Raw genomic sequence first — 26288 nt, 5'->3', positions numbered from 1 at the left:
TTTCTTTGCTATCATTATAGCCTTTGTGGAGAGTCTGTTGAAATCTTTTGTATAGATTTTGATTTTTTTTAAAGATTTATTTATTTTATTTGAAAGGCAGAGTTACAGAGAGAGGGAGAGATCTTCCATCTGCTGGTTTACTTCCCAAATGGCCACAACAGCTGAAGCTGGGCCAGTTCAAAGCCAGGAGCCAAGAGCTTCCAAGTCTCCCATGTGGGTGTCAGGAGTCCAAGCACTTGGGCCATCTTCTGCATTCCCAGGCCATTGGCAAGGAGCTGGATCAGAAATGGAGCAGCTAGGATTTGAACTGGTGCTCCTATGGGAACTCTGGCATCACAGGAGGCTGCTTTACCCAGTATGCCACACCGTTGGCCCCTATATACTTCTTAAAGTTTTTTTTATTTATATGAAAGACAGAGTTACAGAGAGAGGTAGAGACAGACAGAGAGGGAGAGGGAGAGAGAGAGGGAAAGGGAGAGGGAGAGAGGTCTTCCATCTGCTGATTCACTCCCCAAATGGACACAACAGCCATTCTGGGTCTCCCACTCTTGGGTGCAGGGGCCCAAGCACTTTGGCCATCCTCCATTGCCTTCCCAGGTGCATTAGCAGGGAGGTGGATCAAAAGTGGAGAAGCTGGGACTTGAACTGGTGCCCATGTGGGATGCTGGCACTGTAGGCTGGGGCTTTAACCACAACACCAGCCCCCTGTACACTTTTTAATAAGATAGTCAACAACTCACATCAATCATATCTGTCTACTTCATGTCAATTAACTAGAATTTAGTGCCAACTATCTGAGATATCAACCTAAACTGTTTTAAGCTAGAAAGAACTTTGTCCTCCTTACCTGCAAAGCCTAGGCACAGCTAGCTGGATTCAGAGCTGAAGAGATGTTATCAGGACCCAATTTCTTCTGGTGAATCAACTCTGCCTTTTACTTTATAGACTACTTTTGCAGGCACTGTGTGTTAGGAGAATGACTGCAGTGTGTTTACCTCTTGTGGGTTAGATTTTAGATGTAGCAATAAAGAGCCTTTGCATCGAAGCCTCAGTAAAAGTCTCATGACATCTCATTGGCTCTTACATGGGTCACATGTCCTTCCCTGAGCCAATCACTTTTGGGGGCTGTGATGCTCTGATTAGCCAGTTTGGGTCACGAGCCACTTCTGGAGCCCTGTGTGGAATTAGTTCATTAGGAACTACATGGACTGAGAACTGAGAAGAGGTGAATTCTTAAAGGCAAATGGTGGGCTTTTATTACCAGGAAAAGGAAGGGATACTGGGCAGCAAAATAACTAATGTCCATTGAGTGGTATTAGTCTCTTTTGGTATATAGGTCAACAACAGATTGGAGGAGTTAATGGATTTGGATTAGCGTCTTGGTTTCTGATTCCCAGCTTTCTTGTCTGTGAAGCCTCATTTTCTAAGTAAATGTTCCCCACAGGAGTAGGAATTTGCAGATAGCTAGGGTTTTATATTTTTTTAATGAACGTTTGGCCAGTGTTAGTGTTTAACAACTTATTTGTGAGATAGAGCTCCCATCTACTGGTTTACTCTCCAGATGCCCAGTGTTTGTGGCTGAAGTCAGGAGCTGGGGACTCAGTCTGTGTCTCCCATGTGGTTGACAGGATCCTAATCACTTAGGCCTCACCACTGCCTCTTAGGGTCTGCATTATCAGGGGCTGGCGTCAGGAGCTGAAGCCAGGAATCGAACCCAGGTACCCTGATGTGGGACACCGGCATCGTGAATGGCATCTTCATTGCTGAGCCCAATACTGCTCCAGTTTGGCTAATTTTTAACAGGAAGAGAAAGAATTAGGAAACATCTCAGAAGTGGACAAATGTGGCACTTCCTTCTACCTTGGTGCATTTAATGTGACTCACCCCAGTGGCTTCCTTTCCCTGTACCTCTGTTCACATGGGAGACTCTCTGTGACTCATCAGTGTCTGCTCTTGTAGGTCCTGACAGTAAGATTACATCCTACAGATGTGGCTGTATGTCTGTGAACTAGAACTGAGGTGTCAGCCACACAGTGGAGTGCGTCAGGAAGTTGGCCTCACTGTGTATTATCTATAATCCATTTCAGCATGACTTTGTGATGTTTTCTGTCTTTGACTTTGGACATTTTTATTTAACTTTGGAAAACCACTTTAGCTTCTTCAGTAGGAATGGGTATAGCAAGGTCATGCTGGTTTTTGTTTTGTTTTGTTTTTTGGAAAGCCCAAGAAAACAGTGGAACAGAGACCTGCCTGGTATTGATCCCTTCTACAAGGAAGTACCCCTGGTGAGGCCCTTGTAGACCTTAGAAACTAATGTTCGGCCCCTGATTAACAAAGATAATTGTGGTGGAAGCAAGATCCCCTTCTGAGTTAGGCACCTGAGCCTAATGTGTCAGAGACATTTACTCTAAAGACAGACATTTCCCCCAAAGCTTCTGACATTAGTAGTCCTGCCTGGAATCTTTACTGATGCGTTAGTGTTACTTGATCTCCTGACTAATCTATTTGTTTACCAAAGACACTAATGTTGGTCTGTCTTCGTGTCTCTGCATAGCCAGTTTTAGGGTTTAACTAGTCTTTATCACCAACGTACAAATTACTTATTTCTCTGATGGCTCTTCTTGCATGGTCAGTACCAGTTTACTGAGATGGAGAAGTAAGTGAAATAATTCCTCTGTCATGCAGGTAAAGAGGTTGCATAGGGTTATTTTTTTTAATTTTTATTTTTTATTTGTGTAGGGGTTATATGTTCAAATCAGTAAAGTGATTATCTTTTATTATAAATTGAAACTTGGGGATTTCAGGGAAGTAGCCCAGCCAGTGTCCTGAGCACTCCTTATGCGCAGACATTCTTTTACATGTTTACTTACTGTTTCTCGGCATTCTTTTTTTTTTTTTTTTCTTTGACAGGCAGAGTGGACAGTGAGAGAGAGAGACAGAGAGAAAGGTCTTCCTTTGCCATTAGTTCACCCCGCAATGGCCGCTGTGGCCGGCACACCACACTGATCCGAAGCCAGGAGCCAGGTGCTTCTCCTGGTCTCCCATGGGGTGCAGGGCCCAAGCACTTGGGCCACCCTCCACTGCCTTCCTGGGCCACAGTAGAGAGCTGGACTGGAAGAGGAGCAACCAGGACAGAATCCAGAGTACTGGCGCCGCAGGCGGGGGATTAGCCTACTGAGCCTCGGTGCCGGCTTTCTTGGCATTATTAAAGTAACCACAGAAGTAGGTGTTCAGTCTTCTTCCCAGTTTAGGAGTAAGTGAGTTGTCATACTGGATGTTGTCACTTACCTCAGACCACACAGCTGATAAATGATGTTACTAGTGTGCTTTTACTTTAAATTAAAAAAAAAAAAAATTAGAGATGGAGGAAGAGAAAGAAAAAGAAAAAGCAGGCCGGCGCTGTGGCTTAACAGGTTAATCCTCCGCCTTGTGGTGCCGGCACACTGGGTTCTAGTCCCGGTTGGGGCGCCGGATTCTGTCCCGGTTGCCCCTCTTCCAGGCCAGCTCTCTGCTATGGCCCGGGAAGGCAGTGGAGGATGGCCCAAGTCCTTGGGCCCTGCACCTGCATGGGAGACCAGGAGAAGCACCTGGCTCCTGGTTTCAGATCAGCACGATGTGCTGGCCACAGCGGCCATTGGAGGGTGAACCAATGGCAAAAAGAAAGACCTTTCTCTCTGTCTCTCTCTCTCACTATCCACTCTGCCTATAAAAAAAAAAAAAAAAAGAAAAGAAAAAGAAAAAGCAAGGGGCCAGCACTGTGGCATAGTGGGTAAAGCCGCCGCCTGCAGTGCCGGCATCCCATATGGGTGCCAGTTAAAGACCCAGCTGCTCCACTTCCAGCTCTCTGCTATGGCCTGGGAATCAGTAGAGGAAGGCCCAAGTCCTTGGTCCCCTGTACCCATGTGGGAGACCTGGAAGAAGCTCCTGGCTCCTGGCTTCGGATCAGCACAACTCCAGCTGTTGTGGCCATCTGGGGAGTGAACCAGTGGATGGAGGACCTCCCTCTCTCTCTGTCTCTCTCTTTCTCTCTCTCTGCCTCTCCTTCTTTCTCTAAGTAATTCTGACTTTCAAATAAATAAATAAATCTTTAAAAAAAAAGAAGTGCCAGCAAGCTGGAGTAAGGAGCGGAAGACGGGTATTGAACTCAGGCACTCTAGTGTGGGATGCAGCTGTTTTAACAACTAGAGTAAGGCTCACCTCATGCTTTAGGTTTTATAAAGTATACAAATTCCAATTTGAGGAAAGTAGAGACTATTACAGTGTCTTCCCTGTGTGTGCCACCCGTGTTTAACAAAAGCTAACAAACACCATTGAAGTCTTTCTTGAGCTTTTCTTCATCTCATTCCTTAGCTATTTCTACATTCTTTGATATACCAAGAAACTCAGGAGTTGAGGAGGCTGGAACCTCTTGGCTCACTCATTGCTGCTGGCTGTGAGCTATTAGTCCCCAACTTCTCCCCGCTGGAGTTTGTACTTTGTAGGTGGCAGATGGCTACAGAACAGTTAGGGGGGCAGAGTCAAGTAGTCATTATCAAGACCGGAGGCCAGTGTCGACGCTGGGAGCCATCAGTTTCTCTGGAGACAGGCAGAAGGGACAGGATGAAGGTAGATACAGCAAGAACAGCTGGTTTGCAGGCTCCACAGAAACAGTCATCAGGGCTGAGCAAGGTGGATTGGGAACGTCAGGGGAAGGGTTTCTGCTCTCTGCCTGGCCAGTGAGAGGCCTGGGGAGAAACCATGCTTGCGCACTCACTGTCTCTGAATGGAGCGTCTCACTGGCATGATTAATGGCAGTGCTGGCCGCTTCTTGACCCTTGCAGTTTGTCCCCCCCCCCTTTTTTTTTTAATATTTATTTATTTATTTGAAAGAGTTACACAGAAGGAGAGGCAGAGAGAGAGAGAGAGGGAGGTCTTCCATCCACTGGTTCACTCTCTATTGGCCTCAATGGCCGGAGCTTTGCCAATCCGAAGCCAGGAGCTAGGAGCCAGGAGCTTCTTCCGGGTCTTCCCATGCGGGTGCAGGGGCTGAAGGACTTAACACCATCTTCCATTGCTTTCCCAGGCCACAGCAGAGAGCTGGATCAGAAATGGAGCAAATGGGACTTGAACAGGCGTCCATATGGGATGCTGGCATTGCAGGCAGTAGCCTTACCTGCTATGCCACAGCGCTGGCCCCTTCTAACCAGTCCTTCATAGAACTTATTTTTGATAGTTTCCTTCTTTATTGAAAAACTTTCTATCATGCTGCATTGCCAGTGGAATAAAGGCCTCTGTACTTGTGGCATTCATAGCTCCTCCTACTCCTGACACCTAGATTTTTTTTTTTTTTTTTTTAAGATTTTATTTATTTATTTGAAAGAGTTACAATGAGAGGGAGAGACGAAGTGAAAGGTCTTCCTTCTGCTGGTTCACTCCCCATATGGCTGCAACAGCCATAGTTGCGCCCATCCAAAGCCAGGAACCAGGGGCCTCTTCCCGGTCTCCCATGTGGGTGCAGGGGCCCAAGGACTTGGGCCATCTTCTACTGCTTTCCCAGGCCATAACAGATAGCTGGATTGGAAGAGGAACAACCGGGACTAGAACCATTGCCCATATGGGATGCTGGTGCTGCAGGGGGAGGATTAACCTCCTGTGCCACAACACTGGCCTCACACTTTGAGTTTAAGCTGCCTGTTTTTTCCCCTTGATGGTTTGCTTAGCTCTCCTCTGAGCTCTTCTCCCGGTGACCTGGGTGGTGAACTCCTGCTCTCGCTGGGAGGCCAGTTCATGCCTTTAGGTGGGTGGAGTAAGTCTGCCTGGGAATTGTTCCTCTGTGCTTTGCTTTTATTGCTAAAGGCTGAGTTTCTTAAAGCAGTGACAGCAGCTTCCATCTTTGTGTTCATTGCTGCTGGCACACGGCCTGGCCCTCAGGAATTGAATTGATGGACAAGTCAGAATTCCATTTTATGCACTTTTAATTTGGTGGCGGAAAAGTCCTACATGGTATAGATTTTGATTTTTGGCAATCATAATCACAGAATTACGAGACTGAAGTTGGGAGGCTTGGATGTGAGACATTTCTGTAGCTTTGGTTAAAAAAACAGAGGGGCTGGCGCTGTGGCGTAGTAGGTAAAGCCGCTGCCTGCACTGCACTGCTGGCATCCCATGTGGGCTCTGGTTTGAGTTCTGGCTGCTCCACTTCTGATCTAGCTCTCTGCTATGGCCTGGGAAAGCTGTTGAAGATGGCCCAAGTCCTTGAGTCCATGCAGCTGTGTGGGAGACCTAGAAGAGGCTCTTGGCTCCTGGCTTTGGATCGGTGCAGCTCTGGCCATTGCGGCCAACTGGGGAGTGAAGCAGTGGATAGAAGACTTCCCCCTCTCTCTCTCTGCTTCTCCTTCTTTCTCTCTGTAACTCTTTCAAATAAAATAAATAAATCTTTTTAAAAAAGAAGAAATCCTTTCTGACTTGTTATACTTTCCAATATTCAAAATCATGTTTCATTTATAAGTTTGTCTCACTTATAAATTTGGTGTATTGGGGCTGGTGCTGTGGCGTTGTGGGTAAAACTGCTACCTGCAGTGCCAGCATCCCATATCCCAGCACTGGTTTGAGTCCCCGTTGCTCCATTTCTGATCCAGCTTTCCACTGTGGCCCGGGAAAGCAGTGGAAGATGGCCCAAGTCCTTGGGCCCCTGCACCAACGTGGGAAGACCCAGATTAGCTCCTGGCTCCTGGCTTCGGATCGGCACAGCTCTGCTGTTGCGGCCAACTGGGGAATGAACCGTGGATGGAAGACCTCTCTCTCTCTCTGCCTCTCCTCTCTCTGTGTAACTCTGACTTTCAAATAAGTAAATAAATCTTTTTAAAAAAAGTAAAATTGGAAACAGTTTAAAAAATTAAATTTGGTGTATCATGGTGTGAGCCTGGCTTTCGGCTGACATTTTGCTTGGCTCCCGGTGAAGACGTTAGAACATAACAGAGAAGTATTGATTTGGTAGCATCAACAGCTGCTGCTTAGCTGTGACCCCGATCAACAGGCTAGTTGAGAGTAACTATTCAGATAGATAATTAAGCCAGCTGAGACTGGAATAGGACTAGACTTTGTAATTAATGTGTTTTAAACCTTCTCTTACTTGTTCTTTCTTCCCATCTGTAGGATTTTTGTTCCTGAGTCATGGAAGACAGCAGAGCTGAAAAGTCATGTGAACAAGCGTGCGAATCACTGAAGAGGCAGGACTATGAGATGGCCCTCAAGCACTGCACAGAGGCCCTCCTTTCTCTCAGCCAGTCCTCCATGGCTGAGGTCCCAGGGCCATGCCCAGTGGAGATAGAGCGCATCAAGATGGAGAGTCTTCTCTACAGAATTGCCTCATTTTTGCAACTGGTGAGTAGACATTGTCAGGAACTGCTGATGAGCCTGGAAGATGGCCTTTCTCACTGAGTGGGCACCGTTGCTGGGGCCCTCTGTCTCGTGTGAGTCAGGTAGCCCTGGACTGATGGGATTTGCCTGAGCAAGCAGCTGTCTTTTTAAACCTTGAAAATTGATCTTATTTGTATAGCATTTTTTAATTAATCATTCACTCACCAGGTGTTTATTGATGGTATAATATGTGCTAGACACTGATCTAGGTAGTTGGTATATAAATTGATGGAAACATGGAGATAAACCCCCATCAGCAGAGAGACTGACAACCAACAATAGACATTAAAGATACTTGAGATTGGTAAGTGATGGTAGTCATGTGAGAAGAGGAGAACAGGGCAAGGGAGATTGGATGTATCAGAGTTGGGCTTGGTGCAGTTTTAGACAGAGCGGTCAAGGTGGGCCCTAGTGAGCAGGTGATCAGGAGGAGGTTGAAGGGCTGAGACATGTAGAAATCTGGAGGAAGAGCATTACGGGCCAAAGGAACAGTCAGTATGAAGACCCTGAGGTAGAAGCACACCTGCCATGTTTGTGTTGAGCAGCTGGGAGGCCAGTGTGGCTGCAGCAGGGCACCAGAGGGAGAGAGCAAAGGGCTGGAGCCTGCGGGACCTGCTGGGTCATGTGCGTTTTTTATTCTCTGTGGGGCAGGGAGTTCCTGTAGGCCTCTGAGCAAAGAGGTGGTGGGGTCTCATTTCACAGGAGATTTTTGATTTTTGTGTTGAGAATAACCTAGTAAAGGGTAAGAGTAGATGCAGGGAGACTCCTGTGGCGCCTGTTAGAATAATCCAGGCCAGAGCTGACAGTGGCTCAGACCAAAGTGGTAGTAGTGGAGATAGTGCGAAGTTCTGATTTGTAAGTTAAAGTAGATACAGTAGAGTTTCCTGTATGTGTAGATGCAGGGAATGAGCGAGCAGTCAGTCAGTTGCCTCAGCGTTTTGTGTCCGAGCAGTTCCTTTGAAGTCAGAAAGCTGTAGCTGCAGAGTAGGTTTGGTGGGGGGAAGGTGGGAATTTAGTTTTTTTTTTTTTTTTTTTGACAGGCAGAGTGGATAGTGAGAGAGAGAGAGACAGAGAGAAAGGTCTTCCTTTTTGCCGTTGGTTCACCCTCCAATGGCCGCTGCGGCCGGCGCATCGCGCTGATCCGAAGCCAGGAGCCAGGTGCTTCTCCTGGTCTCCCATGCAGGTGCAGGGCCCAAGGACTTGGGCCATCCTCCACTGCCTTCCCGGGCCATAGCAGAGATCTGGCCTGGAAGAGGGGCAACCGGGATAGAATCCGGCGCCCCAACTGGGACTAGAACCAGGTGTGCCGGCGCCGCAAAGCGGAGGATTAGCCTGTTAAGCCACAGCGCCGGCGGGAATTTAGTTTTGAACCTGTTGGTTTGAGGTATCATTTAGGTATCTAGCTGAGATGTTGTATAAGCAGTCACATTTGCAATGTGGCGTTTGGAAGAGTGAGGAGTTTCAGTCTGGGATGTAGATGCTCTATGAAGTCTAGGGCCTGGGTAGATTCAGGGGAAGAAGTGTCCATGTAGAAATGAAAAGGCCCAAGGATCTAGTCTTCTGGTACAGCAGTGTTGAGGAGCAGGGGAGAAGAAGGAGGCGCTAGCGAAGCAGCCTGAAAAGCTATCTGGGAGGTAAAACAGGAGAGCAAGGCGTCCTGCTAGCCAGTGAAGAGGGTGCGTGCGTTAGTCAGGGACTTTGCAGCCATGGCTGCCACAGTCGTGAATGAAGGCATGGTGGTGTTATCCAAGTGGGTACCTGTGAGCCTGGATACAACGGAGGTCACTGGTGACCTTGGATTGTTGGGGAAAAGTCTGATTAACAAGAGCTTAAAAGAGAATTGGAAGGGAGGTATGGAAATATGGTAATATAGACAGCTTTTGAGGAGTTTTGCCACAGAGAGGCACACACACACATACACATACACAAAGCAAAAAAGGGAAAGTACTAGTAGGAGAGCGAAGTCATGAGGAGGACTTAGATGGCGGAAGTAACGGCATATTTGTTGATAGGAATAAGATGATCGAAAGCAAAGATTGGCGATGTAGGAGAAACAGGCGGCTTGCTGGAGTCGGTGTGCTTGAGCAGGTGGCAGGGCACCAGTGTGTAAGTGGTGGGCTGTCTGTCACAGGAACACCGTAGCTTACCTGCTGACAGCTGGAAGGAAGGCAGTGTGTGCTGAGAAGTGGGGGGCATGGTGGTGACAGCCTACTCCTGGCTTCAGTTTCCATAGTAAAACCGTTCACTGCCTGAGAAGGAGGCTCCGGGGAGGTGAGACGTAGGGGTGTGAGTCAGTGGAGTAGGGGAGCCTACTACGCTATTTATTTGTAGAGTGTTTTGTAATCCTCAGAGCTCTGGCATTAGCTTTGCTCTGTGAATATTAAATTTACATTAATGATTAAACTTTGAAACAAACTCCAGCCTCTCTTTGATACCATCTCTGTTGAAAGCAGCCATTGAGCTACTTACTTTATCTTGTGTCTTTTCTTTTGCAGAAAAACTATGGGCAAGCTGATGAAGATTGTAGGCATGGTATGTTTACAAACGGGACTCTTTCCTGATTTGAAGATTTTGAATTATTTAATTGAGCAATGTTTGAGGTTTGATTCCTTTTCATTTGCTGATTTCAAGTGATGGTAATATCCAGTGACTGGCTTGGTGGCTTTCCTGCTGTGGCAGGCATTGCTCCTGCCCACAAGTGTGGGGGCTCCTGTCACTTGCCTGGGACCACTGATAGTGTGTCCTTTCAAAGTTTGAGTAGTTCCAGCCAATAACAGCCAAACCTCAAGAAATGTAACACATGTTGATTAAAATGTTAGGTTTGGTGGCTGTGAGTAGTGAGGACCCTCAAGGTGCTGGCTGGTATTGTCTTGTTCTTAAATTGGGTGTTCGCTATGAAGGTGATCAGATGCCCAGAAAAAACTCATTGATCTGTGTACTTAAGTGCATTTCTTGATATGTACCTTGTATTTTTTTTTTTTTTTTTTTGGACAGGCAGAGTTAGACAGTGAGAGAGAGAGACAGAGAGAAAGGTCTTCCCTCCGTTGGTTCACCCCCTAAATGGCCGCCACAGCTGGCGTGCTGCGCCGATCCGAAGCTAGAAGCCAGGTGCTTCCTCCTGGTCTCCCATGCGGGTGCAGGGCCCAAGCACTTGGGCCATCCTCCACTGCCCTCCCGGGCCACATCAGAGAGCTGGACTGGAAGAGGAGCAACCAGGACAGAACAGGCACCCCGACCGGGACTAGAACCCGTTGTGCCGGCGCTGCAGGCGGGGGATTAGCCTAGTGAGCCACGGTGCCGGCCTGTACCCTGTATTTTAATAAAAAGTTTTTTAAAAAAAGTTAGGCTTGAAAAAGTGGGCCTCTCCCTCCTAAGATGTTTTTTCCTGTTGTCAGAAGGTTTTCCGTCCGGAGAAGAGTCTGCCAGAAAGCTGTGTCGTGATTTTCCTGTTTTCTTTTGGGCAGGAAGTTGAGATTCCGATTCTAGCCCTTTGCATGGTCGCAGTAGAGAAATGCTCTCCTTGGTGATCGCTGCAGTTTCGCTCGGGTGAGCCGGAGAGCGTGCGGGAGGAGAGGTGCCCCGTTCACTCCGACGCTCTCCGTGGAGGCGGCCGCAGTTCCGCACTGAGTACCTGTAGTGTTTCATTTCTCCAGCCGCCAGGGCCTCTGAGGTGTTTTCAATAAGTCAGTTATTTTCTACTATGCCTTGTGTCAATACTTTACAAGGTATTTTTCTTGCAAATCGCGTAAAACCATATTTCATATTTCTGTGGTATATTGAACATAATTTAACCATTCATTAAATATTCAGTGACCCCTGTGTGAACCGTGCTTCATAGACTTGCGTGCTTTGGGAATGGATTTGAATCTGAGGGATATCTAGCACAATCTTTTAAAAATATCCCTGCTATCTGTGAATGTCTTAAAATCACCAGATAGAAGTCAGATAATAGAGGAATGCGAAGACGGGAATGACTTCGTCTTTCTTTATCTGAAGAAATCACTGTTACTAGTTTGCCGTGTCTTCTGCATCTGTGTCTCTCTGTAGTGGTAAGCACAAATGCTTATAGTACGTGGATGGGATTTTTAAAAATCCTGTTAATAAAGAATTAGAATATGATCCTCACAAGGTAGTTTGCTTTCTTATATCCCAGTGTATCTGAGCTGTCTTTCTAGCTTAATACAGTAGCTCTAGCTCTGCTTTAATCCTCGGTGGAGCTGTGCTGTGGGCATTTAGGTGGCTATAGTTTTCTAGTTTGTCGTCATAAACCGTCTTGTAATAAACATGATGATAAGGCATATGGCTGAGTAGTTTGAATTGCACACACCTACAGAAGTGTGTGAGGATACTGGGTCCCTGTCATCTTCCTCAACTGAAACTGACAGTCTTGAAATTTTGCAAGTCTCCTTTCTCTAAGTTTTGCTTCTCTGAGTGCTGGTGAAGTTGATGCAGGCTTCTGATTTTGGAAATGCACAAACAAAAATCCCAGAAGGTTTAGTAGCTTGCAAAAGGCTCAGAAAAGTAAATGTTGGTGGAGGAAGACAGGGGAAAAAATGTTGCATTTTTTCTGTTAATTGCTTTACTCAGCACTTTAAAGTTCGGTCCTCTTTTATAACTATTGAATTACCAAAGTAAATGTTTCATCGTTGTCTGAGATAAAGTTGTAATGAGATGAGTATACTCTTGTCGTCTTGGGAGAGTGTGATCATGCTGGAATGTGCAATGTGTTCGTGCCCTTTGACCCACTAATCTCATTTCTGGGATGCTGTCCTAAGTAAATAATCCAAAAGAAGGAAAAAGTTGTACACAAAGTGATGTCCGTTGCAGTGCTGTGTGTAAAAGTGAAAAACTGGCTAGCTTGGAGTGTTAGGAAGGAGTTACTAGTTAAATTCTATGCATTCCTTGTTCCCCTTTATGTAATTAGGAAGAATGTGGAAAATTCTTATTTTTTAAAAAATATGCAGAAACAGCAAACACGAAGTTGTTTATTTGAAATAGACATTAGGGAATATTGGTAGAGATTATGGTTGTTGAGTTCTGCTATTACATATAGATTTTCTTTTTAAATTTTCATAATGCTGTTTTTGTATGAGACAAAATGCTATTGTTAGGCAGTCAGTAGTAAAGAGAGCCTCAGTGCCTCAGTGTTCTGTTGATTATTAACCTTTCTGTGCGCGGAGATGCTTCCAGGGATAGCTGCTATCTTAAGGCCCCCACCCGACTCCCCCACCTCCGTGCACCCTGTGTTTACATTTTATATACAGTGTGGTGTTGCTGGTTGTTTTCCTACTTTCAGGCTATCAGTTTGCATTGCCTGGAATTCTCAGCATGCCTTATTGTAACTACCCTCCTCCTCTTCTCCATGTGCCACTTCTGACCTGCAGCGGGCAGGAGCTCAGACTGCAGATCTTTGTCATAGAATTAAAAAACATTAACAGTTTTTTTATTATGAAAGATTTAAATTATACAGGAAAACAGGAAATAGTATAATAAGCATTCATATTCTTAAAACTAAAGTTGAACAATGAAGTTTTTCCATATTTACTTCATCTTTTAAAAATATTTTAAAATAATTATAGATATGATATTTACCTTTAAATACTTCAGTATGCAGCTCTAAAAGTAAGGCCATTACTGCATAATCACAATATTATCATTAACCTAATAAAATTGACAATAATTCTCTATTTTTATCTAAAACCTAGTCTATAATCAGATTTACCTGGTTGTCCTGAAAATGGTTTTTATGGCTGATTTGTTTAAACCAGGAACTAATCAAAGGGTCATAGAATTTTGAAGTTGCAATTCTACTTCAATTAGAGTAAACAGGCTCTGGATGAGTACTCACGGACATCTTGAAAATAAAGTACAGAAGATTTAAGTTTGTGGGCCGGCGCCGTGGCTCACTTGGTTAATCCTCCGCCTGTGGTGCCGGCATCTCATATGGGTGCCCAGTTCTAGTCCTGGTTGCTCCTATTCCAGTCCAGCTCTCTGCTGTGGTCCGGAGGGCAGTGGAGAATGGCCCAGGTGCTTGGGCCCCTGCACCTGCATGAGAGACCATAAAGAAGCACCTGGCTCCTGGCTTTGGATCGGCGCAGTGCTGGCCGTGTCGGCCATTTGGGGAGTGAACCAACGGAAGGAAGACCTTTCTCTCTGTCTCTCTCACTGTCTATAACTCTACCTGTCAAATAAAAAAAAAAAGATTTGAGTTCGTGTATTTTGGTTCCAAGTTCAGTCTTGTTTTCTGGATCAAGAAGGTTGCCAAACCAGTGACCACAGGGTAAGTGAGGTGGTTAAGGCATTTTCATTATCAGAACATAAATTTTATCAGGCATAACAGGAAAACTTTCATGAAGCAATTTTTTCTGCCTTTGAAATATTATAATGGGAAACTTAAATATTTTTTTACACCAACAAAATGAATGAGGTAAATGGCAAAAGTGAAATCAAAAGAAAATCTTACCAACTACAGGAGTTTTATGTTGAGGGCAGTGGTATTGTGGCATAACAGGTTACACTACTGCCTGCAACACTGGTATCCAATGTGAAGTGCCTGTTTGAGTCCTGGCTGCTCCAATTCCAGTCTAACGCTCTGCTAATGCACCTGAGAAAGCAGTGAAAGATGGCCCAATTTTTGGGCCCCTGTATGTTGTGGGAGACCTGGGTGGAGCTCTTGGTTTCAGCCTGGCCCAGTCCTGGCTGTTGCAGGCTGTTTCAGGAGTGAATCAGTGGATGGAAGATCTCTCCCTCTCTCTGTAAGTCTACCTTTCAAATAAATAAAATCTTAAAAAAAAAAAGTTTTATGCTACGTGTAATATATGTATGTAAAGCTTAATCATATGCATCTGAAAAATTTTCATAAGACTAAGATTTTTGTTTTTAAAATTTATTTTACAAGATTTATTTATTTTTTTGAAATACAGGGTGACAGAGAGTGAAAGAGAGAGAGATCTTCCATCTGCCAGTTCATTCCCCAAATGTCTCCAATAGCCAGGGCTAGGCTAGACCAAAACAAGGAGCCTGGAACTCCATCTGGGTCTCCCATGTAGGTGGCAGGGGCCCAAGCACTTGCGCCGTCTTCTGCTGCCTTCCCAGATGCATTGGCAGGGAGCTGGATGGGAAGGGGACCAACCAAGACTCAAACATGCGTTATGGTATGGGATGCTGGTGTTGCAAGTGGCTCCACAACACTAGCCCCTTACATTAATTTTTAAAGATTGATTTACTTGAAAGAAGAGAGAGGAGAGAGAACTTGGGCACAAGTGTGCTTTATCTGCTGGTCCACTCCCCAAGTGAATGGAAGCCAAGAATCCAGAACTCCATCGGGTCTCCCACATGGATGACAGGGGCCCAAGTACGTGAGCCATCATCTGCTGATTTCCCAGGTGCATCAGTAGGAAGGTGGATTGGAAGTTGCCTCCCAGGGTCTATGTCAGTTGGAACCTGGATTCAGGAGCTGGACATGGAAATCAAACCCTGGCACTCCAGTGTGCAATATATTAACTGCTAGGATAAACACCCACCCATCCCTTGGTAAATAGTTTTTATAATTAAGTTTTTTTGTTTTTGGAAAAGTAGTTAATGAAGAAACAGTATTTACTCAGGTTTAATCTATCTTGGAGTCAGGTCTTCTGCAATGTGTTATTTATTTATTTATTTATTTATTTGACAGAGTAGACAGAGAGAGAGAAAGAGAGAAAGGTCTTCCTTTGCCGTTGGTTCACCCTCCAATGGCCGCTGCAGCCGGTGCGCTGCGGCCGGCACACCGTGCTGATCCGAAGGCAGGAGCCAGGGGCTTCTCCTGGTCTCCCATGGGGTGCAGGGCCCAAGCACTTGGGCCATCCTCCACTGCCTTCCCGGGCCATAGCAGAGATCTGGCCTGGAGGAGGGGCAACCGGGACAGAATCCGGCGCCCCGACTGGGACTAGAACCCGATGTGCAGGTGCCACAAGGCGGAGGATTAGCCTATTGAGCCATGGCGCCGGCCCTGCAATGTGTTATTTCATGTAATCACATTGTATTACAAGTGAAGAATCAGACTTTGTCAGGTTAAGAAACTTGCTTTGGAGCACAGAGCCAGCCTGGAGTGGAACTGCGGTTCTGAAGGGAGGTCTTTCTGATGTGAAGGGCTGTGCTCTTAGCCCCAGCTGTTGCTGTGTAGCTGCAGGGTGTTGTAGATTCCTGTCCCTGTCTCTGCTTTCTAAGAACTGCTTCTTCATTGTAGAAATGGGCAAGTTGGGGCTCAGGATCGCTGAGATACTCGTTAGTGGAGTGGAGGAGAGAAGTCAAGTCTTTTTTTTTTTTTTTTTTAATTTGAAAGATAGAGTTAGCAGTGAGAGAGACAGAGAGAAAGGTCTTCCTTCCATTGGTTCACTCCCCAAATGGCTGCCATGGCCAGCGCGCCACGCCAATCCAAAGCCAGGAGCCAGGTGCCTCCTCCTGGTCTCCCATGCGGGTGCAGGGGCCCAAGCACCTGGGCCATCTTCCACTGCCTTCCCAGGCTACAGCAGAGAGCTGTGACTGGAAGAGGAGCAACCGGGACTAGAACCCGGTGCCCATATGGGATGCTGGCACCACAGGTGGAGGATTAGCCTAGTGAGCCACGGCGCCGGCCCTGAGAATTCAAGTCTTAATATTCCTAGATCATCCTGTAGTTTTTCTATTGCCCAGGCTTTTAAAATAGAGATGCAGTCCAGTAGCATCCTAACTCATTGTTCTTTTGATCCAGTTCCATTAACTGTTTTGAAAGTATTTTAATGTGTAGAAGCTTTATTTCTCCCGCAGAAATTTTTAAAGCTATTTAATTAGAAATAATTGTAGATTCACAGGAAGATGAAAGGTAGTGGAGAGAGCTCTTCACCCGCTTTCTCTGAATGGTGTCGTCATACATAAGTATTGTACAGTTTCACAACCAGGAAATTAACAGCGAGTACAGTATTCTGTCATTTCCTCCTGTGTAGAGTAATGTAGCCACATTCCAGGAGCAGAACTGTCTTAGCACTGTGATCCCCTGAGCCTTCTGTTAGTCTCTCCACCTCCTTCCTCCCTCCATTCCCAGCCCTTAATAACCGTAAATCGCCCTTCAGCTCGATGGTTTTGTTCTTTTGAGACTGCTGTGTAAAGGGAGCCATACAGTTTGTCACCTTTCAAGATGACTTTTTGTCTCTCCTTAATGCCCTTGGGATCCATCCGAGTGGTTGTGTGTGTCAGTTGTTCACTCGTTTTCATGCTGAGTGGTGTGGCTGCACTGCAGTTTTGTTTTCCAGTAGAAATTTAAGACTTTATAGAATGGGATCTTATTTTCATTCTAAATTTCTCTATAATACCTATTAACTGTTTTGAATGAAGGTCCTATATTTGATAGGCATAAAACTTAAAAATTTACTTAATTTTTGGACAGTGTAGGTCAGAGAAGTGGAAGTTTATGTAACATATGAGTTAAGTTTGAGGACTGTTGTCTAAAGTTGCAAAATAATTTTTTGGATGAATAAATGTTGAAGTAAGCAATAATCTTTTTAAATTTTTTTTTAAGATTGATTTATTTGAGAGGCGGAGAGAGAGAGAGAGAGAGAGAGAGAGAGAGAGAGAGAGAGAGGTCTTCATCTGCTTTTACACTCCCCAAATGGCTGCAACAGCCAGGGTTGAGCTAATCCAAAGCCAGGAGCCGGGAGCTTCCTCCAAGTCTTCCACACAGTACAGAGGCCCAAGGACTTGGGCCATCCTCTCCTGCTTTCCCAGGCCACAGCAGAGAGCTGGATTGGAAGTAGAGCAGCCAGGACTCAAACCAATGCCCATATGGAATGCCGGCACTGCAGACAGCAGCTCTACCTGCTATGCCACAGTGCCAGTCTCAGGAATTGCATTTTAATTGTTACTCTTCCCCTTGTGTTAGCCAGAGGCTATTAACCCCTAAGAAAGAGTAGTTTTTTTATTGGAAAAGTTGAATGAATACTTTTTTTTTAAAGAAGATTTATTTATTTTTATTTGAAAGGCAGAGTTACAGAGAGGCAGAATTAGAGGCAGAGAGAGAGAGAGAGAGAGAGAGAGAGAGAGAGGTCTTCCATCACTGGTTTACTCCCCAGATGGCCGCAACGGTCAGAGCTGAGCCAATCCGAAGCCAGGAGCCAGGAGCTTCTTCCTGGTGTCCCACCTGGGTGCAGGGGCCCAAGGACTTGGGCCATCTTTAAATGCTTTCCCAGGCCATAGCAGAGAGCTGGATTGGAAGTGGAGCAGCTGGGACTTGAACTGGTGCCCATAGGGGATGCCGGCACTGCAGGCGGCGGCTTTACCCACTATGCCACAGTGCCAGCCCCAGAATGAATACTTCTTTAGTATTACTCAGTTTCTAGATTAAAACATTCCAAAGAAACCCATTTCAAGTATTAGGAAACACTACGAAATTTAAAAATGAAGGAGGACAGAGACTCCAACACAGTAACACAGCTGAGGGGGAGGTGTGCAGACTTCCTTCTTTGTGACTCCTAGGGAAAGAGGACCAGTGCAGTGTGAAGAGAGTTGTGTGGTCACAATACAGTTTCAGATACTGGATGGGAAGAGAATTTATGTGCAAGGAATGGAACTTTTTTTTTTACGATTACTAAGATTAGATTGTATTTTTAATGTCATCTCTTTTAGCAAGTTCAATTATTATAGTTAAGACAAATTTAATACTTTGACGTCTTTCAAGGTTTTTTAAAGCTAGTAAAGCTAATAAGGGATCAGATTTACAGCATTGCAAAAAAATTTTTTTTTTTGAAAGAGTAAAGAGAGCCAGAGAGAGAGAGAGGAGTGAAGAGTGAAGAGAGAGAGAGAGGTCTCCCATCCAGTGACTGCAATAGCTGGTGCTGTACCGATCCAAAGCCAGGAGCCATAAACTTCTTGTAGGTCTCCCATGTGGGTGCAGGGGTCCAAGCACTTGGGCCATCTTCCACTGCTTTCCCAGGCCACAGCAGAGAGCTGAATTGGAAATGGGGCAGCCGGGATTGAACTGGTGCCCATATGGGATGCTGGCAGTGCAGGCAGTTGCTTTACCCGCTGCGCCACAGCACTGGCCCCTCTGTCTGTAGTTGTTGACTGTTCTTTGCCGTAGTTCTCCATTTGGTATCCCCTAAGACGTAAACAGAATTGCCTTTAGGAATCAGTTGAAAGAGAGTTTCTCGATGCTGCTTTTCTTTCTTTTTTTTTTTTTTTTTAAAGATTTATTTATTCATTTGAAAGTCAGAGCTACACAGAGAGGCAGAGAGAGAGAGAGAGAGAGAGGTCTTCCATCTGATGGTTCACTCTCCAGATGGCCGCAATGGCCGGAGCTGTGCTGATCTGAAGCCAGGAACCAGGAGCTTCTTTCGGGTTTCCCACGTGGGTGCAGGGGCCCAAGGACTTGGGCCTTTCTACTGCTATCCCGGGCCATAGCAGAGAGCTGGACAGGAAGTGGAGCAGCCGGGTCTTGAACCAGCGCCCATAGGGGATGCCGGCACTTCAGGCCAGGGTGTTAACTCACTGCTCCACAGCGGCGGCCCCAGATGCTGCTTTTCTAAAAGAGAAAAGGGAAACATCATTTTGACAAATATCAAGACATTTCAAACACTAGTGGAAGAAACTTTGCAAAATAAAATTCAGCAGATGCCTTGTACAAAACCCAAGATCTCTGAGAGGTGTTTGTAAAATGTGATATGGTTCAGTACTCCTTAAATATGACATCACCACTGTGGGTTGAAATATTCTTCCTTCAGGAGACTGTGCATATAATGAGCACAGTTAGTCTTGATCCCTCCCCTGCCAAGGGCACAAAATTGGCTTAGCAGATACAGCGTACCTGAACCTCAGTTGTTTTCTTCGTAGAATTTTCCTTGCATTATCTCATTTGATCCCTATGACACATTTATACGTGTGTCTGTTTTAAGGTGACCACTGTGAGGGCTAGGGAGCTGAAGTGACGTGCCCAAGGTCATGTTTGAACAGTTTAGGAATGGTAATGTTGGAAGGCTTACTTTGGACTTTATAAGATGCTCAAGACATTCTTCTTCTTTTTATTTTTTTATTTTTATTTTTTAATTATTTTGACAGAGTGGACAGTGAGAGAGAGAGACAAAGAGAAAGGTCTTCCTTTGCCGTTGGTTCACCCTCCAATGGCCGCCGCGGCTGGCGCGCTGCGGCCGGTGCACCGTGCTGATCTGATGGCAGGAGCCAGGTGCCTATCCTGGTCTCCCATGGGGTGCAGGGCCCAAGCACTTGGACCATCCTCCACTGCATTCCCTGGCCACAGCAGAGAGCTGGCCTGGAAGAGGGGCAACCGGGACAGAATCCGGTGCCCCAACCGGGACTAGAACCCGGTGTGCCGGCGCCGCAAGGCGGAGGATTAGCCTAGTGAGCCACGGCGCCGGCCAACATTCTTCTTTTTTTTAAAGATTTATTTATTTATTTGAAAGAATGAGAGGAAGAAGGAGATCTTCCATTCACTGGTTCATTAACCAAATGGCCACAAGAGACCTAGGGCTGGGTGAGGCCAAAGCCAGGAGCCAAGAGCCAGGAACTCCATCTGGGTCTCCCATGGGCGTGCAGGGGCCCAAGGGCTGGCCATCTTCTGCTTTCCTAGACACATTAGTAAGGAGCTGGATCAGACTTGGAGCAGCTGGGACCAGAACCGGCGCCCATATGGGATGCTGGCATTGCTGCACCACAATGCCAGCCCCTCAAGGCACTTTTGCGTGGTATTTATTGAGGTTTTTCACTTCTTGGAAATCCAGTGACAGTTGAATAGATGAGTAATCTGTAGTGTTAGTGGAGTAAGAGTCAGATGGCCCAAACTAAAAGTAATTGAACAAAACCACTTTAGAAACTGAGGGCTTGCAACTTTGAATTTAATAATCTGATTCAGTGAAGGGTGTTTTACATAAAGATGTTTGTTGCAGGCCGGCGCCACGGCTCAACAGGCTAATCCTCTGCCTTGCAGCGTCGGCACACCGGGTTCTAGTCCCGGTCGGGGCGCCGGATTCTGTCCCGGTTGCCCCTCCTCCAGGCCAGCTCTCTGCTGTGGCCTGGGAGTGCAGTGGAGGATGGCCCAAGTGCTTGGGCCCTGCACCCCATGGGAGACCAGGAGAAGCACCTGGCTCCTGCCATCGGATCAGCGTGGTGTGCCGGCCGAGCGCACCGGCCGGGGCGGCCATTGGAGGGTGAACCAATGGCAAAGGAAGACCTTTCTCTCTGTCTCTCTCTCTCACTATTCACTCTGCCTGTTTAAAAAAAAAAAAAAAAAAAAAAAAAAAGATGTTTGTTGCAGTATTTTTTTTTTTTTTAAGATTTATTTATTTGCAAGTCAGAGTTACACAGAGAGAGGAGAGGCAGAAAGAGAGAGAGACGTCTTCTATCTGCTTGTTCACTCCCCAGTTGGCTGCAATGGCTGGAGCTGCACTGATCTGAAGCTAGGAGCTTCTTCTAGGTCTCCCACACAGGTGCAGGGGCCCAAGGACTTGGGCCATCTTCCACTGATTTCCCAGGCCATAGCAGAGAGCTGGATTGGAAGTGGAGCAGCCAGGTCTTGAACCGGCGTCCATATGGAATGCCAGTGCTTCAGGCCAGGGCATTAACCCACTGCACCACAGCGCTGGCCCCTGCAGTATTATTTTTAATAGTTTAACATTGGAATCCCAAGACAGGTGTTAGGGTTACAGTGAGTTACAGTGCTGTTTGAGATGCCTGCATCCTTTATATGTACTGGTTTGAGTCCTGGCTCCTTTGCTTGTTCTTTTTTTTCTTTTTTTTTTTTTTTAAGATTTATTTATTTATTTATTTGAAAGCCAGAGAGAGAGAGAGAGAGAGAGAGAGAGAGAGAGAGAGAGAGAGAGGTCGTCCATCTGCTGGTTCACTTCCCTAATGGCTGCAAAGGCCGGAGCTGGGTGGATCCAAAGTCAGGAGTCTGGAGCTACTTCTGGGTCTCCCATATGGGTGCAGGGGGCAAGCATTTGGGCCGTCCCTTAACGTTGCTTTCCCAGGCACATTATCTGGGAGCTGGACAGAAGTGGAGCAGCCGGGACTCAAAGGGGCATCCATGTGGGATGCCGGCACTGCAGGTGGCAGCTTTACCCGCAGCATCAGTCCCTCCTCTGCTTTTGATCCAGATTCCTGGTGATGCATCCTGGGAGACAGCAGATGCTGGCTGGAGTGCTTGGGCCCATGCCGCCCATGTAGGAGACCCGGATGGAGCTCCTCCTGGCTTTGGCCTGGCCCAGCCCTGGGTCTGTTATGGGCATTTGGATATGAACCAACAATGGAAGATCCTTCTGTCCCTCGGTGTTACTTTGTCTTTCTGACTTTCAAAATAAAAATAAACAAACATTTAGAGCTGAAAGAAATAAATACATGTTGTTTAAACCATGCATGTACATACAAATTGGAATCCTGGATCAAGGGAATGATGTATCTTCTTGATGGAACTTTATATAGTCAATAACATTACTAATATAAACACTTCAATAACATAGAAAATAATGAATGTTCTTGGGAGCTGGGATCCCAGCAGAATGAGAATATGAATAAGTTGAAGCTTTTAGTCAAGTGGTGAGATTATGGTGAACTTTTATATAGGATTTTGTTAGTGCTGTTGTAATGCTGTTTGTGTGATAAAAACTGAACAATACAACATTAAACAAAACCAAAAGAAATATATTATGCACAGATGCAGTGGATTTTAAGTGTACTTGTTTGTCATAATGATACTTAAACATTGCCTTGGAAATCAGGAAAATTGCAATTTCTAAAATATTTTCTTTGAGCAAATTATTTTCTTGCAAAGAAAGTTAAAGTCTGAATAAACAGACTTTTGTAGTTAGCAGTGAAGAAAAGCAGTTGCTGTGAGAAATCTTAAATGACATGCCATAAAATAAAAATGAGTATGTTCTGTGTTGTTGGATATGAGTGATTTTTGTGGTTGCATTACATTAAATCCGTTAAACACTTGTAAACAATTTGGATAGCATTTCCTGTGGTTATTGGGCAATTGGATTTTTAGTTAATCATGCTGTTTTTTAAATAAAAAATCCTTAATTGTTTAGGAATATCTCATGTTGAAATTTGCAGTTCTTATGAATAAAATGTAGGAACTTTATTCAGTTAATAAGTCTGCAATTTAAAAGGCCCCTTTTACCCAGAAAGTTGAACAGTGTTATTTAATGGAGAATTTTTTTTTAAAGACTTATTTAATTATTTGAAAGGTAGAGTGAGAGAAGGAGAGAACTTTGATGTGCTGGTTCATTCCCCAGTGCTCACCACAGCCAGGTCTGGGCCAAGCTGAAGCTAGGATTCAGGAACTCCAGCCAGGTCTCCCTTGTGGGTGGTAGGGACTCAGGTACTTGAGCCATCATCTGCTGTCCCCCAGCTGCCTTAGCCGGAATGGGAGGTGGAGGCCAAACTTGGTCCCAGGCACTCAGATATGGGATGCTGGCATCGCAAGTGGTGGCCCAGCCTGCTCTGCCTCAGTGCACACCTCCTCTAGAGAGCTTTCAGATTAGTTATCCATGGTGATTTTGGTGTGACTGTAACTGGCTGTAGGCCGTATTAGGGTTGTCACCACGTTCATATCCCTTCATACATGTGTTGGACAGAACTGAAACACCATTGCTTCCCTCTAGTATTTGAAATTGTTCTGTTAATATGCTTGTAAAAATGTGTTGACATGAACAATCGAGAACGCTGTGTTGAATGCCATGTTGTCTCACGGCAGTGCTGGGAGAAGGACTGGCCAAGGGAGAAGGCGCCTTTCGGGCAATGCTTTGTTGCATGCAGCTGAAAGGGAAGCTCCAGCTCGTCTCTGCTGTCCTCGCCAAGTCTCTGACTGGAGAGTCCCTGGTATGTGGATGAGCTCTGCTTTTGAATGCCTGGAACTAGATTGTAATGTCTACCCTAGGCATTAGTGTGTCTGATGTTAATTCTTCCTACCTGAAATCCAAGGCGTGAGTGTCTTGAGATACTTCTTTTGAACACATTGATGTGTAGTCACCTGATTCCTGTAGTTTGTGAGCATGTATATAAGAATTGCAGATACTTTTATAAACTTCAAAGTAATTTAACAGAACATGGTGATATTTTTGGGTTTTAAAATGCTCATGTGTGCATACAGCCTTCTTACAGAGTTTTTAAATTCAGGCATTTATTAAATGTTTAAGTCTGTCTAAACTAAGTCATAGTTACTTTGGTTTCTAGATTTATTTTATTTATTTGAAGGTTAGAGTTACAGAGAGGTCTTCTATCTGCTGGTTTATTCCCCAAATGGCTGCAACAGCCGGAGCTGAGCTGATTCAAAGCCAGAACTTCTTTCCGGTCTCCCACGTTGGTGCAGGATCCCAGGGACTTGGGCCATCCTCTGCTGCTTTCCCAGGCACACTAGCTGGGGGCTGGATTGGAAGAGCAGCCAGGAGTCGAACTGGCGCCCATATGGGATGCTGGTGCTACAGGCAGTAACTTCACCTGCTACACCACAGTGCCGGCTCCAGTTACTTTGGTTTCTGAAGATGGTTTGTCTGTAAGTCAGTATTCACAACCACTCTGATGGAGTTATCCAGTTCTATTCAGACTTTGAGATCCAGTTTTTACAGTACAGAATTTAATGTTCCAGATTTGTTTTTTTCTATTTTGGTTGAGATAGTTGAAAGACTACTTTCTGAGACTTTACAGTTGATGATCTATAGAGACTGGAAGAAAAGAGATAAGCTTTTTTTTTTTTTTTCCCCCACCGGTTGGTAATTTCTACAGAATTTGCCAGTACTGTTTTTTGGAATGTAATGGCAACAGAGAAAACGAGAAAATATATCTTTTGCCATGCAGAGTGATCCCCCCAAATTCACATAGTGTTCCCCTTATTCATTCTGCATTGATGTAGGTTGTGAAAATCTGGAGTATATCTGCTTTCACTGCAGATGAATATAGTTGGGTAAAAAAATAGAAAGTTAAAAAGTACTTGGTTTATTGTTGAATGTAATGTAATGATCCAGCTCAGACGATATTTTATTCATTGTCTTAGAAATTATTGAGGAATAGTTTAATTAGTTTAGCAATGTCTTTTGTTTTCATAAGATTCATAAACTTAACTGTGTTGTGGCTAGCACTGTGGCTTAGCTGATGAGGCTGCTGCCTGCAGTGCCAGCATCCCATATGGACGCTAGTTCGAGTCCCGGCTGCTCCACTTCTGATCCAACTCTTTGCTGTGGCCTGGGAGAACAGTAGAGAGGATGGCCCAAGGCCTTGGGCCTCTGCACCTGTATGGGAGACTTTGAGGAAGCTCCTGGCTCCTGGCTTTGGATGGGCTCAGCTCTGGCCATTGCAGCCATCTGGGTAGTAAACCAGCAGATAGAAGACCTCCGTCTTTCTGTCTCTCCCTGCCTTTCAATTATATAAATAAATCTTAAAAAAACAAACTAAACTGTGTTATTGATATAGCAAAATTATAGATCTGTTTAGTCCTGAGTTGATGATAAAATAGATTTTTTTTTTTTTTTTTTTGGACAGTCAGAATGGACAGTGAGAGAGAGACAGAGAGAAAGGTCTTCCTTTTGCCGTTGGTTCACCCTCCAATGGCCACCGCGGCCGGTGTGCTGCGGCCGGTGCACCGCGCTGATCCGATGGCAGGAGCCAGGTGCTTCTCCTGGTCTCCCATGCGGGTGCAGGGCCCAAGCACTTGGGCCATCCTCCACTGCCTTCCCGGGCCACAGCAGAGAGCTGGCCTGGAAGAGGGGCAACTGGGACAGAATCCGGTGCCCCAACCGGGACTAGAACCCTGTGTGCCAGCGCCACAGGCGGAGAATTAGCGTATTGAGCCGTGGCACCGGCCAGATTTCTTTTTTTATTATTAAGATAATGCTTCTTTTTTTGAAAAAAGATTTATTATTTATTTGAAAATCAGAGTTAGAGAGAGGGAGAGACAGAGCCAGATCTTTCATCTGCTGGTTCATTCTCCAGATGGCTGCAATGGCTAAGGCTGGGCCAGGCTGGAGCCAGGAACTTCGTCCCGGTCTTGTCTCCCACATAAGTGGTAGGGGTCCAAACACTTGGGCTGTCTTCTGCTGCTTTTTCCAGGCCATTAGCAGGGAGCTGGATCGGAAATGGAGTAACCAGGATATGACTGGTACCCATATGGATGCCAGTGTTTTAGGTGGCAGCTTTACTTGCTGCGCCACAAGACTGGACTCTATTAAGATAATTCTGTCCTTAAACGCCTTTTTAAAATTAAGTCAAACGTATTACAGTTTTTCCTGTTGGTTTTTTAAATTTAAAACCAATACAAGAGGCCGGTGCTGTGACGTAGTGGGTAAAGCCAATGCCTGTAGTGCCAGCACCCCATATAGGCAATGGTTCGGGTCCTGACTGTTGTACTTCCAATCCAGCTCTCTGCTAAGGCTTGGGAAGGCAGTGGAAGATAGCCCACCCAAGTCCTTGGGCCCCTGACCCACGTGGGAGACCTGGAAGAAGCTCCTGGCTCCTAGCTTCAGATTGGCTCAGCTTTGCCCATTTTGGCCATTTGGGGAGTGAACCAGCAGATGGAAGAGCTCTCTCTCTCTGCCTCTCCTTTCTGTAACTCTGCCTTTCAAATAAATAAATAAATCGTTAAAAAAAATACAAAGCAGTTTGCCTTTAAATCTCAGGTAAAATCTGAATTTCAGATAAGTGACTTTTTCTTTAATAACTTTATTAATAAGCCATCTTTAAAGCAGTGTGATCATTTTATGTGAGCTTCTTTCAGTTATGGATAACTGTTTGAGCTTGTACATAGAAGCCAAAGAATCTTAGGGAAGAAGGTAAAAAAGTTTTAGATTTATTTTTCTCGTGTGCTCTCTTGCTCTTCAGTGGCGCCTGTTGTGAGGGGTTCATTAAGCGGACTTAAAGCTCTTATGTAAGGTGACTAC

The 26288-nt window shown here is 45.5% G+C and overlaps 1 protein-coding gene across 2 annotated transcripts in view; it reads left to right on the top strand.

Annotated features, from left to right (window-relative positions):
* The window catches only part of HELZ (helicase with zinc finger), a 176096-nt gene that overhangs the window by 18709 nt on the left and 131099 nt on the right, over positions 1 to 26288 (top strand). For both annotated transcript variants that reach the window (XM_062215686.1, XM_062215687.1), the window contains exons 4-6: positions 7135 to 7362; positions 9894 to 9930; positions 23114 to 23238. In XM_062215686.1, the coding sequence (XP_062071670.1) occupies positions 7153 to 7362; positions 9894 to 9930; positions 23114 to 23238 (372 nt within the window). In that variant the 5' untranslated portion in view covers positions 7135 to 7152. The remainder of the gene's footprint in view (positions 1 to 7134; positions 7363 to 9893; positions 9931 to 23113; positions 23239 to 26288) is intronic.

Source organism: Lepus europaeus, chromosome 18 (assembly GCF_033115175.1).
Source record: "Lepus europaeus isolate LE1 chromosome 18, mLepTim1.pri, whole genome shotgun sequence".
NCBI lineage: Eukaryota > Metazoa > Chordata > Mammalia > Lagomorpha > Leporidae > Lepus > Lepus europaeus.
The sequence above is the reverse complement of the archived record's forward strand: the minus strand, read 5'-3'. Positions and strand labels throughout refer to the sequence as shown.